Raw genomic sequence first — 17931 nt, forward strand, 5'->3', positions numbered from 1 at the left:
GGGGGGGGGGGGGAAAAAGGGAGAGAACAAACGAGCAATTAGCCTAGAAATTGAAATTCTTTGTTGAAGAAGAATTGTTCGGGCAATTGTGTTTTAATTAACTGCAGGCTGAAACGAAGGTTTCTTTCAGGGGCAAAATATTTTCAACTGTTCGAGATATATAGGTGTCACGGGAGGGAGAATAGTATAACGAGGGAAGGGCAGGATCGTGTGGAACGTTGATATAATTGATAGGATCGTAGAGAACACGCGGTAGAATGTTAATTAATGTGGCTCAAAGGAAGTTGCTTTTGAGTAGATTCGTTTGTGAAAAGGGGAAAAAGGAGGGATAAAACAGTCGATAGGACAAAAGAAACACACCGATGGAGGGGCAAGTAAAAATAATTAGCTCTCATCAGGTCAGATTTTTAATACAACTGTGTCGGATGCGCGTTAGAAAAGTGTTGCAAGTGGAGAACGAAAAAAAAAGATTTAATTACAGTTCAACTACTGACACTTCTTCTTGTTGGGTTGCTAGGAGAAACGAGCGTGTGCCTGTGTAATAGTGACAGCAAAAATGATCAACGTACTGTAGTATCGTAATTTTTGGGAAGAAGTAGTTTTAAGCAAATGTGGCGAGCATGAGAGAGGCCCACGAAGGCTATAAAGTACGGCGTGCGAGGGATGAAGGGACAGGGTGTTTGGAAAAGTCGAGAAGCGTGTGTCGTAGCATTATAGTTGTACCGCAGTACCACGATACCGAGACAGATTAATATCAACGTATACAGAAGAATAACACAATAACCGTCTGTTTAGTATGGGTGACGCTGTGTTTTTCTTTCTCAGCGTCTTGTCGATGTTCGTTTTATTAATTGCGTATCGACGTGCCTTCCTCGTGTATCAAGCTAAAGAAGAATTTATAATTCGAGTAGTATCTTTTAATTGATTACCTTAAATCCTAATACTTCTGACGATAAATCTGTATATTAAAATACTATTCCAAGCAGTAAACTGAGAATTGAAAGTTTTGCGGTACAGGTACTTTCGCAACCTAAATTTTGAAAAATGAAACAATCGATTACGCCACACAGCTTCGTGACAGAAAAAGGAAGCACGATGAACAGTAAAAAGAGGGAAGGAAATGAAAGAAATGAATATTAGAGAACGAAACAGAGTAAATACGCGCTGTAATGTCTGACTTATGGCGACCAATACCACTTAACTCCTCAAGCTCCTTACTCTCGGGCGTTCGCGAACTCACACAACATTTTCATTCCCCGCAAGTTACCTAAGCTCTCGAACGTCCATGCCACCGGGTAACATTGTACACATCGACAGAGGATTAAACATTCCTCCTTCGTCTCGATGCCGTTTCTTGATACGCATCGCCTCGTGGCTGCTTCAACGGCGTCACGCGAGCCACGATTTAAACCGGTGCTCGAGAGTTCTCCATGTTAAAAATCACCATCTCCGGGGGGGAAAAATGATCCCTGTTTATTTTTCCTCAGCTCGACGGGTTTATGAATGCACGGTTTTTCTACGCTCGCAGCGAGATCATCTTCGTTTATCCTTTCCTTTCTCGTGTCTTTATTAGTAGTGATTGTCTTATGGTTGATTTTACTACTTGCTGTTACGGCGAGGAATCGTTGCGGTGCAGTTTTCAGGGGAATCACTTTGGTAGAATTGTTTTGCTTGGGTGTTAGTGTGATATTAAATGTTGGAATTTTCTGGGAGGAGTGGAAATTGTTTTTGAAATTTAATTAAACGTTACACTTATAGTATTTTATCTTTATTTATTATGAAACCGATTTTTTTGGTAGAAAAAGTGAGTCTTCCTTCGAAATGTTCAAGTTTTCCTTTTTTCCTCTGTTGTAAGTTGGTTCAATCCTAGTGTAAATATTGAAAGAGCATTAATATTTGAAATTATCTGCTTTCAAATCATTTTGATGGATGTTAGTCTGCACACCAATCAGTGCTAACTTAGAGTGTAAAATTTACAATAATAGTATTAAAAATTACATTGAGAAAAATGTATTTACGATAGCCCGAGGATGCTTCCTTCTAACAAAGCCAGAATTACCACGATACCCTCGCCAGTTTAGCCAAAAACAATTGTTAAACATCGCTCATTTTCAGAGTTCTCAAACGTTAACACGAAAAACTGAAGAAACTTTGTAGCGCTCGATTAATCACTGGATCGATCAATTAACAAACGACTATAAGTCCGTCGTTTAATATCACACGACCTTAATACCCGGAATTACGATTAAAAAGCAAGTTCCTCGAAGATACAGAACACGGAGTACAAGTTTCACGCTCTTAATCTCTTCGATAATCCTCTGACCTTCTTCACGCCAGGATTTGCATTGCCACTACGGTGGAAATCGATCGTTAAAAGCGGCGGTTCCTCCGTTGAATCGAAAGGTAAACTGAAGTTCGAAGGAAACCAACCGACCACCTCTCCCTCTCTCTCACACGTTTGTTACACGTGACCAACGTTCCATTAATATATGCGGGAACGATGGAGTCTCGACGAACCACCAATATTTGATCTGATTATATATCGCTGCTCGTCTTTATGTCCTTACGGTCGTTACCCGGTGACGCCCGCCTAACAGATTAACGGCCCGCAAATACTGCGAATCCCCTCTGCCGCCGGTGAGTTCGAACACGTTTCATCGAGGTGATCGCGGATTCAATTAAGGCAAATTGACCGTCAAAAATGGACGAGCACGGGAACCGCCGTGAAAATATCCCGGGAAATTTCGCGATATCGTAACGAGCCTCGTCTTCCTTCAAAATTCGTCGCTATTTCACTGTTATTTGTCTTTATTTTTTAGAGGAATGTAACAAGTTTTGCATGCGTGAAATTTAGTGCAAAAAACGACAGTAGAAACGGATATTGTTATCACTTGCAGAAATGGAAATTTTATCAAATTAGTTCACAATTGAGAAATTGCAAAAAATGGTTTGCGTTCGTAAAGCTCCGAACTCGAACTTAAAGCTGAAAGGAGCACAGAAGAACGAGCGCCTCTTTTTCAAATTCCCAATAGAAAATACTCCAGTTCCAAATTAATCCCCCCATTTTTTCCCAAAACTCAGAACGGAGAAATTCCAAAAAATTCGCTACCAAGCAACTTACACGCATATTTTCCAAGAGGAACAATTTTCCAAGTTAAATTCCAAGTGGAGCTTAAAGTTCGGGAAAAGGGGTGCAAAAAAAGGAACGAAAGAAAGAACGAATGCTTTCCGTTTTTCGTTAATTCCCTTTCGGTCAGGATGTTCGCGAGATCGTGTAAAATAGCAATAAAAAAAGGGAAGGAAGGCGAGGGGAGGGTGTGGTAGCGGAATGGATGCACGGAAACGGATGCGAATCTGTCTTACGTAATCTAGCGTTCGAAAGTGGGTTGCACGGTTCACCGGACTTATTTTGCGACTCTCGAGTGGAAGCTCCTGGCCGATTTTCGTTTTACCGACTATCCGCACGTATCCGTGCCCCGTTTATATATATTCGCGCAAAACAATGGCCCCGCGACTCGACCGATTACCAGAAATGAAAGTTACGCAAGCGTAACTTCCTACGCTACGCTTCTCCAAATTAATACCAAGCGGCAGGAAGGGGGTGGGGGGTGGAAAAAAAACAAGGAAATTTCATAAAATTCCTCCGACACGAGAGAAAAATGTGTCTATTTTGGCTGGAATAATAAACGGTTAGAACGTACCTGTTCGACCCACAGGTTCGTCGTCATGATTTGATTCTTCAGATTCTGCAATCAGATGGAAGGTTTGTTAGACTTTCGTTTGTAAGAATTTGTTAAGCTTGTTTTTTACTTAGATATACAAATTTTGTTGAATATATCAGCAATTTCTTTTTTTTTTTTTATACAGTTTGTGGGACTTTGTGCTGTTTGTAACTGTACTGTTGATTACGAGTCGTGGGACACTTGTTAGTTTTGGTTTTATGTTTAAGTTGACAGTATTGATAACAGTATTTTATGTTCAACTAAACAGTTTTACGTTTAAATTGACAGTATTAACAGACTGCGGATTTCTATGCACTTATGGAAAATTTGAAGGCACAGAAGCAAAAATGTATAAATAAATGCAAAATGTATAAAGCACTTGCCTATCTGGTTTCTATTTTTTTAATTATATTCGTGAAAATATGAATTTGCATAAAATCCGCAGTCTAACAGTTAAACACCCGCAATACTGAATTGAACGATTATTTATTTACTCCTTAGGCTATACACAATTGTTAAATGACTGGTATTAATATAAATATATTGAAAATCGCGTGTGCATAGAGAGCGTGTACGTACAAAGAAACGTGACTTGGTGTAGATTCTCTTTAGATTCCCTCTAAAAGGCTGCTCTTACGTAGTTTCTTCCCTCTTCGAATTCGTACACCTTTAACATGCGCGCTTCAGCGATTGAAAATTTCCACGCGCATTCGGGGAAACTATTCAATCCTCTCGCGTTCGCTTTGATTGTGCGAGATAAATATTTCCCTTCAATCTCACCGTTTTAAACACACTTTGTCTACCGAACAAACAAATCCCTACGTCTATCTAGGTAAAATCTAATCGAAGCTTCCGGGTTTGTGTTGTGTTGTTTAATAGTTTTCAATTTCCGACGCGTTTCCGCTAATATTCCTCAAAGCTTCGGAAACATCGATTAATTCAATCGAATTAATTCATTTCGTTCAATTTCATTCGTTCGGTCGAAGCTGTGAAAGCGTGAAAATTCCCATTAGCTAAATTCTACATTCTAAACGGTGAACTGTGTGAATTCTTCCGTTGAGTTCGCCGGAAGTTCGCGTGCGATTTTCGAATTTTCACATTGATGCAAGACTTGAAGTGACACGTATCTTACAGAGTGAAGAAAGTGTTGCTTTAAAATATGGAATTTACTTGTTCACTTAACTCTCGAATGGCGGACGCCGGGTCAAAAGCGACCCAATATTGAAGTCTTCTTCATACGCAAACGAAACCACATTTTTTCATTTTATTAGGCATTATGTAGGGACAGAGCTGCTTAACTTCTTGCTACGAGCAAATTTCCCCTCCCGAGGCTCCCCCACTATGCGACTGAGATGATCTCGCCTTTTGTTTATGTTACACATTCTGCGTGTTCGTGCCAGTCATTTCGTACCAAACAACTATCGCTGGAGTTGTGATGGGAGGACTCTTCGCGTCCTCGACTCGAGCGAGATCATCTCATCGCATAGTGGGGGAACCTCAGGAGGGGAAATTTGCTCGTGAGCAAGAAGTTAAGCAGCTCTGATGTAGGAACCAACGACGGAAAAGTATCGAGGGACCCAACGGGAATCGAACCCGGGACCTTCGGCTTAGCAAAAGCCGAGGCTTTGCGTGCTACGCCAACCACTCCCTCTCTACTCTCCCTTCGAGGTTTCCTATTTGGGTATGGAGGCCCCGATACTACACTCGGCCATCCGGAACTTACATTCGCCCTCGAATGTCCTCAGTGCAACACAACTCAACACTTTGGGGTACACTCCCCCACACACTGGCACACTCTCAGCCGAAACTCTGCTTCTCAGCTCTTTTGGGAGACGTGCACCCCTCTCACATGTTTTCATCTCACAGCGCCTGGCTTCGTGTAGCCGTAGATGCCTCCATTCCCAACCATTTGTAGGAACCAACGACGGAAAAGTATCAAAGGACCCAACGGGAATCGAACCCGGGACCTTCGGCTTAGCAAAAGCCGAGGCTTTGCGCGCTGCGCCAACCACTCCCTCTCTATTCCCCCGTGTTGGTTTCCTATTTTTCTGGGCATGGAGGCCCCGATACTACAATTATATTGTTTAACCCTTTCGCTGCGGCAGATTATCGGCAAAATCTTTCGTTTCGGCGTTCAAAAATGAAAAATTGATCATTTCTAAAACTATCTAATATTTATCATTTTGAAATATTAAAAAATCTATCACTTTTAAATCTCTGTTATCAAATTAAAGCGAGAGTACCCGGAGAATTGAATTTTCAGCAAAATTTAAGGATCGAATTAAGGCGAAAGTGCACCAAAAGTCACCAACACCACGATGCGATAAAATTTTAAGCGCCAATAGCAGTGAAAGGGTTATAACTACTCAAACACATGACGACTGAAATAACAAACATATCGACGATACAACGACAGAAGATTCGCGACGGTTAAATACCGGGTCAGTGGTGACCCAACATCCCCCCCCTCTTTCGAAGGTGAAAAATCTCCACGAATTATCCGGCGAACCCCGTATAAACTTAAAACTCACTACATCGATCAACTGCGACAGTTTGAGCTTGATCTTAACGGTGAGGGCTTCTGTGACGTTGACCACTGGACGAACCAGCTTGTTGTAGTTGGACAGGAGGTCGTCGTACAGTCGCTTCGCATCTGGATTTCCCGAGCATCCTGGAACAACCACATGGAGGAAAAGAAAAAAAAACGTACACGCATTACACTCGATATCTCTATCTATCTCTCAGTACGATGAAAAATTGATCAATCCGTGCATGATGCATCAACCGTTGGACGGACATGAACGAGCCACGCCAAAAACGCGGTTCTCGATAACAGCTCCCCGGCTCACAAAGTGATTTAACGCGTTTTTTGCCAGGAGGAATGATCGATTTATTTACGCAGAAATGGAGCGCAAACAGACCAGTTTTGGGGAGAGGAGGAGAGGAGCTAGGTGGGGAACGAATGGTGAAAACGTTTAATACGGTGAAACGGGGCTTTCCGCAAGCGTCATTTCACGCGAGCAGGAGAGCTCGCCTCGCGTCTTCCGCGACTTTTACGCGTGGAAACTCGTTACGTTGAATTTCATATCGCTTCGTCGACTCTCTTTCGACGTAATTTGCATACGTAATAAAACGCGTGGATGGCGTGTGCGCGTTATTCTGATTCGAAAACGTTACCACATACACGTGTATATGTACGTATACGTGTGTATGTAGTATTGTCTGGTGTCGTTGACCAGGCGATGCTCGCCAGGATACTTTTTCGCGGTTTTACGAGCTGGAACTTGCTGTCGTGGATATTATTACGCGGTAGTGTGTGTACGTTATACATTCGACAGAATGTTTTAGGATGGACGCGATTCGATATTGGCAGCTTTATTCGAGCGAATTTCTTTTTCTCGTACCGAGAAAGTTTAGGTGTAAGTGTTGTAACGGGGAATTTATGTTTTATCGTTTGACGCTTTCGGAATGGAATGAGAGTTGATTGTTACGGAGCTCGTTTTAGCTGTTCATTGCTGTAGTATGTTTGTGTTGTTGTAGTATTGCGTTGTTGTCTGAAAATTTTTAGTCGTACAAGTGTTATACTAAGTTTGACGAAGGAATGCAATTTGTTAGTATTATTGTCATCGTTGTTGTTATTCTGCAGAGGGAGGGATTCTTTGATAAGAGGGGCAATGTACGTAATAGAAAGTGTAACGCACGAAGGTGTAAGTGAGAACACAGAGTTAAAATTAGATTTAGGTCATATAATGGGTATGTACTTATAAATCACTAAAATTCACAAAATCGTTGGAATGAAATGTTAGATTTATAAGTCAGTTAGATGTAACAAAAATTAATTTAAAGCCTTACTAGTGCCGAATCCTCACCCCTTTGTCCCTCGACTCCCATGCATACAGGATCCTTATCCCAGGTACCGTTTTGACAACTACCTGCGCGTTTTCTACTTTTCCACCGAATTCCTGTCCTATCTCCGACAGATCTTCAAACTGATGCACTCTACCCATTTCTTTTGTACCGAATCCTTAAGTTCATTACCTAACCATGGTCCCTGTAATTCTTCTCCCGTACCATCGAACCCTCAATCCTAACGAGTCCTGATCATTATCCTTACACATTCCTGGTCCTTACCTAACGGACGCATTCCTAAATTCCCCCACCCGCAACTCCCAAAAACCCCAATATAAAGGCAGCCTCGAATTAGATATAACAAAAATTAATCTAACGCCTTACTATTACTTTTGTATACGTTCGGAGAAATCCGTTTAGCTTTACCACCTCTGTTCAGTAAAGATCTAAATGTTTATGATACGTGACAAAAGGCCCTTCGGTCCCAAGCGGGGTCGTAGGCAATATTAGGGCGTTGCGTAGCAGCATTCTCAGTCTGTATACAGTGCTCTTGCCATCAAGTAGAAAAGCGAACCTTTCTTGTGTCAAATAAAAGTTTATAGTTTAAAATAAGGATAACTCCCATAATCCAATATGAAATACTAAAAAATTTGCAAAACAGTGATCGAAAATTATTCATTTCTTGCAGAATCAGAATTTTCTTATCAGTTGCAATAGCTATTTAATAAAAACGATGCAATTGTCCCTTCTTTCGATCGTTTATCGCTCCATTCGATCGATCCTAGGATTTCTAATATTTGTGATTCATTAAGATTCGCAAAATTGTTCAAATAAAATACTAAAAAGTTAAAAGAAAGATTGTGAAAAATTGTTCATTCCTCGCAGAATCAGAATTTTCTCCCCAATTGCAATAATCGTTCAATAGAAACTGTCCCTTCTTTCGATGATTAGTCGTTTCCTTCGATCTACCCTAGGACACCTTCGACTTCCACTTTGATCCTCCAGCATGTTTCCCCTTCGTTCCCATTGAATATCCCTGGTGGAGAAATTTGCCAGCGTTTTTGTCCGTGAAATAAACAGCCGGATAAGTGGATACTCGAGCCGCGAATAGAGTGTCTTTTAAACGTCCGGCCCGATATCTCTCGATATGTCCGGCTCATCGAGCAATCCCGTCTCGCGCGAAACGCAATATCGCGTTGGTAATATAGTGGCTCTCGTTCTTATTGCTCCGTCCAGCCAGCAACAATTTCACGGACGTCGGATTCGACCACCGATACTACTTTTTTCTCTCTTGCATCCATCTGTGCTCCGTCTGCTTCGACGATCGCGACGATTAAACCTGGTGCCGACCACACTTCTCTCTCGTTCTCTCTCATTTTCTAGAGAGAAAACAGACTTGCCTCTTCCTCTCTTTTTCCCTAGAGAGAAAACAGACCTCTCTCTCTCTTTATAGAGAGAAAACAGACCTCTCTCTCTCTTTTTAGAGATAAAACATAATTCTCTCTCTCTTTCTCTCTATAGAGAGAAAATAGACCTCTCTCTCTCTTTCTAGAGATAAAACAGAATTCTCTCTCTCTCTTTTTAGAGATAAAACAGAATTCTCTCTCTCTCTTTTTAGAGATAAAACAGAATTCTCTCTCTCTCTCTCTCTCTTTAGAGATAAAACAGAATTCTCTCTCTCTCTCTCTCTCTCTATAGAGAGAAAATAGACCTCTCTCTCTCTTTCTAGAGATAAAACAGAATTCTCTCTCTCTCTTTTTCCCTAGAGAGAAAACAGACCTCTCTCTCTCTTTCTAGAGAGAAAACAGACCTCTCTCTCTCTCTCTTTCTCTCCCTTTCCCTAGAGAGAAAACAGACTTCTCTCTCTATTTTCTCTCTAAGGAAAGAGAGAGAGAGAGGGAGAGAGAGAGAGAGAGAGACTTCTATCGCGGACAATCGTGGAATTTTCAAATCGCACAGTATTCCGAAGAAAGATGTTCGATTGCTAAATACGAGAAGCTCTCCCTTCTTCTCGTGTTTCGTGACCCAAATTTCACGCTGTTCCTCCGACCAGACTGGGTATTAAAGCCCCTCTCTCTTTCTCTCTTTCTCTCGGCGAAAGTGTTTTACGAGGATGAATGGGGAAACCGACGATCAACATTGATACGGTGTTTGCGGTGCATTTCAGTTTTTCACCGAGTAATGGAGGCTCGTACTGAGGTTCGAGAGGTACCAACCTGTGCTGGAAGATTTGTGAAGCTTTGTATGGATGTTGCAGCCAGGTTGGAAGTTTCTTTTCTCGGCGGGATTTACTCTTGCGTTGAGTTGTTAATCGAGGCAATTAGCTTTTTTTATTTCCACCGTTTCGCTGGCGTTTTATTTCTCCCTTCGTTCCTTTAATCTTTTTAAGAATTCTTTATTTTAACTCGAGCTCAATTTTCATTTCGCTGTTTAAGTAGGACGTGCAAGTTTCGTTTGTCGTTAAAGCGTTAAATAACCCTTTTAGTATGCAAAAATAAATTATTTACCGAACAAAATTGTGTAAAGAGTTGCCAAAAAAAAGTCAAAGAACCACACTATATTGGCCGCACAGTGCACGATGAGTTTCAGTAATAAAAAAATTAAGCGACATCTGAAATTTAAATGGTACACAAAGTTTGAACAGAAACAACATTTCTGGACAAATAACGATACTGTACGAAGCGTCGCAGCTTCCTCGTTATAATTTCATTATTAGCGTGTTTTCTGAACCCTGCAATCCTACTGAAACCACAGAAATAAAAAACCAATTGAAACCTAGAATTCTCTTTGAACAATTCGCAAACAATCTAGACCCGTGAAAAGTCTCGAAATTTTCATTGAACTTCGTATTATTCGTCGAAGTTAATCTTTTATACGGGTTGTAAAATTTCTCTCTTCCTAATTTCCGCGATTACGTGAGAAAATTTGAAGCGAGGATGATTATACGAGGAATTAGATAGAGCTTTCTCGAGGTACTTTCTTCGGCCGGTATAAAAAGGTTTGAATAAGAAGCAGGGACTGGCAGAGGAGACGAGTAATCGGTTTCGACTAACGGTGTCCCGCTTTCAATTGGCCAGCCTCGAAAAGCTTTGTGCTCCTCCACGTCGAAATCCCGCCACGTTTCAACGGTGATTCCCTTCTTTTCCCCGAGTGTAGTATTCGTCGGCGGGGGTGAGAAAAGGCTGCCGTCCGTCTGATTCCATTAACGCTTATACCGCACCGTCAAAATCCACCCTCGGATAAAATGAATTTTTTCACTTGTCGATAACAAGTGCTCCTTCTCTCCTTTCCACGTCGTCTCTGACGGGAAGGAATTTGAAAGGTGGCTCGATATGAAAGAAACACTCGTCCGACTCGGTGAATTTTACGGTACTGAGAGAATTTTCGCTTTTTTTTTCTTTTTTCTTTCTGACTTTTATCGATACGAAAGGTGGAGATTTCTTATTCTCATTTTTTCTCGGTGTAATTAACAAATGTATTTAACAAATTAACGATATCGAGGGAATTTTCATTTTTAATTTATTTGCGACTTTTATGGATACGAAAGGTGGAGGTTCGCTATTTTTAGTTCTTCTCGGTGCAAGGTGATTTAACGGTGAAATTTGTTAGTGATATTGGGAGAATTGTAATTCTAATTTTTTTAACCGAGATTTTATCGATATGGAAAGGGGAGATTTATTATTCTTATTTTTCTTGGTGTAAGCAGATGATTTTATGATTGTTCCGTACGGAACAACGGTTCCCAAAAAAAAACCATAAACGGCCCTGACCGAGCCTCGACGCAGAGGATTATCAGGACCGTCAGACCGAACGACAACTTAGCACATTTTTACCATCCATTGTACCAATTTTCTAATTAGCCAACTAGTCCTTTCCTTCTCCGATGTCCGATTTCCTCTCCTACTGGGATTTTCCAAAACGCTAGCCGCCTCGAACTTCCATCCCTATCCTCTTGCAAATATCCTAAGACCAATCACCGAATTTCCATCGTTTCAATATTCTACCCCCAGATTTGAACTCCGCCTACACCAACTCTCATTTTCCTGTACTCCTCCAATTTCTGAGTCAGTCCTCATACATACCAAAAAACGATCAGCCGAGTCTGTTCTAGAATCACAAGCCGAGACTTGTACTCCGGATTCTCGTTAGTTCTCAATATACCACATTCTATTCGTCGTGATCCAAGTCCCGTATCCGTGGACCGATACGACACCACAATGATATTGAGAGAACTATAATTCCAATCTGTGCACTAAGGAGTGAAATTTATGACACTGGGAGAATTGTAATTCTAATTTTTTTTAATTGAGATTTTATCGATATAAATAGTGGAGATTTCTTACTTTTATTTTTCTTGGTGCAAGACGATATCCAGAGAATCTTAATTCTTTTTAATTGAGATCTTATCGGTATAAAAAGGAGAGGATTCTTATTTTTTGAATTGTAATTCTAATTTTTTTAATTGAGATTTTATCGATATAAATAGTGCAGATTTCTTATTTTTAGTTTTTCTCGGTCAAAGGAGATGATCTAACGGTGAAATTTAACGGGATCAAGAGAATTATCACTTTTTTAAATTGAAGAATTTAATCGACATAAGAGGTGAAGATTTTTCAGTTCAATTTTTTCCTCGGTGTAAGGATAAGCGACGTTAATTAGCGGGTTAAAATGATTTTTTAATGGGTTTTTAATGTTATTAAGAACGGAGAAACGATTGAAACGTTGTAGCTGTTCGTGTAAGGTCGACGGGGGCCGCGAATCATGCAGTTTGCATCCGCTTCCTCGAAAACCAAGTCGGGCACGTTCGAGGCGCACGTAATTTCCGGCTAGTTAACCGATTACTCACGAAAGATTGCGATCGAATCGATGGCCATCTGTTCGTGCCACGGGTTATCATTATATCTCTGATCCAGCCTATTACTGTTCCAGCCAAACCTTACAATTCCATTCCAATAGAAATATCATTCTCTATTACCATACAATATGTACACCATATATAAAAAAATTTACAATTCCTCTAAATTTCAAGGTGCTCGAAAATTTTTCAAAGAAAAAAATTGACAATTTAAACAATTTTTTCAAAATATTTTAACCCTTTACACTCTATTTGGGAGTGCTGCCTAATTTGCATCACGATCAACATTAGCGAATTGCTTCTAAATGCACCAAACCGTGGAGAACTTTAAAATCTAAAGGTGCTCGAAAATTTTCGATGATAAGTTGACGATTTAAACAATTTTTTTCAAAATATTTCAACCCTTTACACTCCACTGGGAGTGCTGCCTAATTTGCATCACCATCAATATTAGAGAATTGCTTCTAAATACACCAAACCATGGAGAGCTTTAAAATCCCAAATTTACGTTTCATTTATATATTTTTTTTTCAAAACAAACATTTCAATTTTCAAAAATTTCACTGAAAAATTGTGCCAGAGTTGCTAAGGATCACTTCTGCACGGAGTTTCAAAGAATCGGCTCTTGAAACGCACCGAGAAATATTACCTCGAAGATTACGAAGTAGTTAAAAAATTGTTCTCCTTTCAAAGCGAACCTTTCATCGTCGAAAGTTTCACTTGAAAAGTATTGCTTATCGACCGTATCGCAAAACTGTTCCCCGTACAAAGTATTAATTCTCAAATGTACCGTCGAGATATTAACGTGAAAAGGGAGATAGCAAAGTGGTTGGAAAATATTTCACTATCGCCGTGTACTCTTTACAGTACCATCTTTTATTCCCTATGTCGCCGTCCCCGCCGTCGTCGAATACAAATATTTTCAATACGCGAAAGAAATTGCGAAAGGTAAACGAAAAATCATGGAAGTTAAGGATGTGCATGTACTTAGAGAAATGGCCTGGTATAAATTTGCCTCGATCAGTAGTCGAACGAACGGTGGATTTTCGTTGGAGAGGTAGACGGTAGGAGGAACAGATAGCGGCCCTTAAACGTTCCGATTTATTTCACTGTGCCACGGCGATATTGCGTAAACGATTCTCGATCGATTCCACAAGCACCCCGCGCCGATATCGTATCAACTTTTTCTCGCGCGGTTTCCACCAAACTATCCCTTTTCCACACACGCCACCCGGTCGGATTCCCCGCGACACATTTCTCGCTTACCGGAGATATTTCCAAGAATACGCGCTCACGCCTTCCATAGATATCGTTTAAAGATACGCGCGGAAATATCCCTCTCTCTCTCTTTACGGGGAGAGACCGAATTTCCACGAGAGTTCCATTCTCGCCTCGTTTTCACATAATATCGACACGTTTCGCCGAATAATTCTGTAATGTTGGCGTTTCTCGCGGAACGGGGAAAAATTAGAATATCGTTTTTATTTTTGGAAACGAAGTAAATATGGGGGTAAATGGACCAGACTTTTTTCGCGATTGTGACATATTAACGTATGCAAGAGTGTGTATTTTTTTGTATAGAGGGTGCGTTGAAATGTCCCGTTCGTTTTTGAAAATGTTCAGGTGTAAGGGCTGTTTGGTCTAAATATTGGTTGTCAGGATTCTTTAAACTGATGTTGAAAACTATATTTATTTGTCCTCGTTGACGCCTCGTTCTTTTCTGGTCCGTCCTTATCAACTACACGCTTCCTAATTCGTTCTAATACAATCTGTGTTTTTATTTAACGCGTCCTTATATACGTGCTTTGACGCCCCTCTCTTGCCTCCGGGAAACCCTGGCACAGGTTGGGGGTCCTTACTGACCCAGCCTTTAGCGCGTGGGGGTGTCAAGGCGTTGGGAACTCTCGGTCTGCGGGTCATAAACCAGTCCCAACACTCGCTCGAGCATACTCTTGCAGAGGGAAATATTGTGAAGAGAAAACGAAATTTTTGTCAAAGTTGGATTTTAGAGATTTTAAGATCGTTGATGTTCGGTCCTGAGCACCGCGACGCAGGACCGGCAGGACCTAGCCGAGCCGCATGGCATCAGCGGAACCGTGTTACAATGTCGCAATGAGGCCTTCGACAAAGGGATCCCACGAGGAACCGAAGCGGGAGGGCTCGGGTGTTTCTTCGCTTGAGGGGACTCGCGTTGGGTCCTGTGTCGCATGGGCCGCCCAAAAGCGATGATCGCCCGACGTCTTCCGTATCGCGTCACACTTACCACCGCCACGTCGGGTGTGGACGGCTCCGTGCTATAAAGCACGGAGGTTTTCACCATCGACACACATTCTATTGAGAACACGCCTAGAAATACATTAATTGTTTAGTTCGAAAACGTGTTGACTTCTTTCCTCTAAATAAGACTCGCCCTGCCGCGAGTCAGCGTTTCCAAGCATCGAAGAACTACGGCGTTTTGGGACACTACAGTTGGTATTTTTTTACATAGGATTCCGTGAAATTTCCGAATAATTCGGAGATGTACGGGGGTAGATCTTGGACACTCGAAATTGATGGACATAATTTCGAAGAAATTTTCAAAATTTCATTTTCGTATTTAAAATCATACGAAAGTCTTTGAAATGATCTGGACCTCACGTATTACGCCATGACGATAAAAATATATAGTCTCGTGTGAAAAAATTTCTACGATCTTGAGAAAACAATTTTCTAATAATACTTTCCCTCTGAAATTTGTTCACATCGTGAAAAATAAGCGAGATACTTCAATGTATCGTACAAGTTACACGGGACACCCTGTATATTCTAATTGCACGAACATCGACGGTTCGTTGATCAAATTCGACGATCCGAACGTTGAACCGTGTAGAAATTTGAATTGAAATTTTCGTATTTTCCGGAAGAAAGAAGGTCGACAAGGATCTCTAGAAGAGGCGAATATAAAACAATGCATCAGAAGCATACCGTGTGCGCGGGAGTGCAAGGTGTATCGTAAATATTCTGGCATCGCTTCAAAATTGAAATTCGTTGCCCAGCGTTGTTCCGTATACGTTGACGCGTATTATGAACCATCCTGGTACCGGTCCAGGAAGCTCGTAAAACACCGATAATATAATGTTCGGAAACGATAAATAATATGTAGCTGGTTGTGCCAGCGAAATCTATTACAAAATTAATGGTAACGTTGAACGGAGATCGCTTAGAAGATCGCCCCGCTACGGTTTCTGTCCTCTGTCCTTTGCAGCTTAATCAGCGATAACCTGTTCCTCTCCTCTGTAATTGAATTATCCAAGCTGATACTTAGTTTAATTTTTATTTTTTTTTTAAATTGCTTTTTATTTTAAAAGACTGAAACACTTCGTGTCCATTTTTATGGAAATTGCACGAAAAATATCGAAGATCGAACGTTTCTGTTTGTGAATCGTTGAAAAATTAATCTGGAGGAGCTAACCAACCCTAGAAACTTGTTAAACAAACTGAAGAAATAAAGTTAGCGTTGTTAAATTTTTATTGAAAAAATTGAAACACTGATTTGCGACACTTTGGATCTATTTTTATTGAAATCGTACACAAGATATTAAAGATGGAACATTTTTATTCGTTAAAAAATTAATCTCGAGGAGCTAACAAACCCTAGAAACTTGTTAAACAAACTGAAGAAATAAAGTTGGCTTTGTTAAGTTTTCATTCAAAAAATTGAAACACTTTGCGCCTATTTTTATTGAAATCGTACGCGAAACATTAAAGATCGAACACTTGGACTTCTAAACGATTGAAAAATCACCCTCGTATAGCTAATAAATTCTCCACGCTTGTTAAACAAACCGAAGAAATAAAGTTGGCGTTGCGCGTGTGCACGAGGGAATCGTAGCCAGTTCTCGCAAGTAGTACGAGTGGACGCGTGGTCAGACAAGTGGTGTAAATCCCGGCTAACTGGCTAAGTAGAATGGGATCGTGTTTGCACGGACGGCGAGAGGCCGAGCAGTGCTTATACAGATAAGTGGAATGGGACCGCGATTGTGCAGACAGGTAGAACAAGACTGTTCCTTTAACGATAAGTAGAATGGAACTGGACAGGCCAAACGTAATGTAATTGCTCAGCAGACAAGTAAAACGATCTCCTTTATAATCAAACGTAAAATGAAAGATTTCATATGATAACTACGATATTACTCGATCGAACGAACAGAACAAATCAAACTCTTACCATAGAAAGACTATATAAAATAAACGGATTAATATCTTCATTTTCACAAACACACCAATCAGTTCTCAATTTATTCTTCATTATCGAAAATTCTGAAAATCCTTGGTACAATCATGAACAGAGCATCAATTCTCCTTCCGAAATGGAGCAAGCAGGTCGAACACCTGTACCTACGCCGCATTACAATACTGGTTGAACGCGAACCGCATATTAAGCACAGGTATCGGGATCCATACGTTCGCCGGTGGCGCACCTGTGCGCATGCGCGCGCCTTACCAACCATCAAATGTCGCGTCGGCGGAAACTTCGAAGCGAACGGGCGGCCGTAACGTCGGTTAATTCGCCTCGTAACTTTTTTTTTTTTCTTCTTTTTTCTCTTCTCTTCTCTCGCATCTGACATCGTTTCGCGAGTTATAGCTTGTCCTAGTTTCACGGAAGATGTCTTCCTATTTATAATATAGACGGCCGCGAAGAAAATGGTCGACCTTAAAAGTTCAACGTCGCGCGCTTGAAAACCACCCTAACCTCACTCTTTCTCTCTTTCTCGTCGGGTTCGAGCACAAATCTTCCTTTACCACGCGTTCCTGTTATACAGTTGTGCTTGTGTGTTGCACGCGACACCGGAAACACGTGACGTGGCTTTTATTTTTGTTCTTTCTTTCTACGATGATGAATAGAAGGGACTCGGACATTTACGTACGTCTTCACGGGAGAGAACGTGGTTCGTTAGATATCAGAGAGGAGGGGGAAAAAGACTGGACACGTTTTGATGGTGTTGGACCAGGCTATTGTAAGCGCGCGCGTCATGGAATATTTACATGTGAATGGGGGAGCGAAGTGAGAAAGCGTCCGACCGCTGATGCATATGCAGCAGACACGCCGTATCTTATACGATAGTTATTCGTCCCGGCACCGGTTATATTTGGCGGTTTATTGTCTAGAGATGATAGGCTTCGCGCTCGTGACGAATCTCGACTACACAATGCTGAATGCTGACGGTTACCGTGAAGGTTTCTATGGTGGAACGGGAGACGTTTCAATTTTGAGGAGTAAATTAGGGAATTTTGAGAATTTAAGTATTTGAGAATATGAAAATTTGAATATCTGGAAATTTGGGAATGTGGAAATTTCAGAGTTTGAGAATTTGAAAATTTGAGAATTTTAATATTGGCAAATTTGGGAATATGGTAATTTCAGAGTTTGAGAATTTCAAGGTTTGAAAATTGAAATATTTGAAAATTTCGGAATATAGAAATTTCAGAGTTTGAAAATTTCGGAATTTGAAATTTTCAGATTTT

At 40.9% G+C, this 17931-nt stretch overlaps 1 protein-coding gene across 2 annotated transcripts in view; it reads right to left on the reverse strand.

Annotated features, from left to right (window-relative positions):
- Positions 1-17931, reverse strand: part of LOC108576385 (acetylcholine receptor subunit alpha-like) — a 34136-nt gene that overhangs the window by 15715 nt on the left and 490 nt on the right. For both annotated transcript variants that reach the window (XM_017939360.1, XM_017939359.1), the window contains exons 2-3: positions 6254-6393; positions 3702-3746 (exon numbers count right to left, since the gene is read on the reverse strand). In XM_017939360.1, coding sequence (XP_017794849.1) covers positions 3702-3746; positions 6254-6393 — 185 coding nt within the window. The remainder of the gene's footprint in view (positions 1-3701; positions 3747-6253; positions 6394-17931) is intronic.

This window comes from Habropoda laboriosa, unplaced genomic scaffold, assembly GCF_001263275.1.
Source record: "Habropoda laboriosa isolate 0110345459 unplaced genomic scaffold, ASM126327v1 scaffold291, whole genome shotgun sequence".
Taxonomy (NCBI): Eukaryota; Metazoa; Arthropoda; class Insecta; order Hymenoptera; family Apidae; genus Habropoda; species Habropoda laboriosa.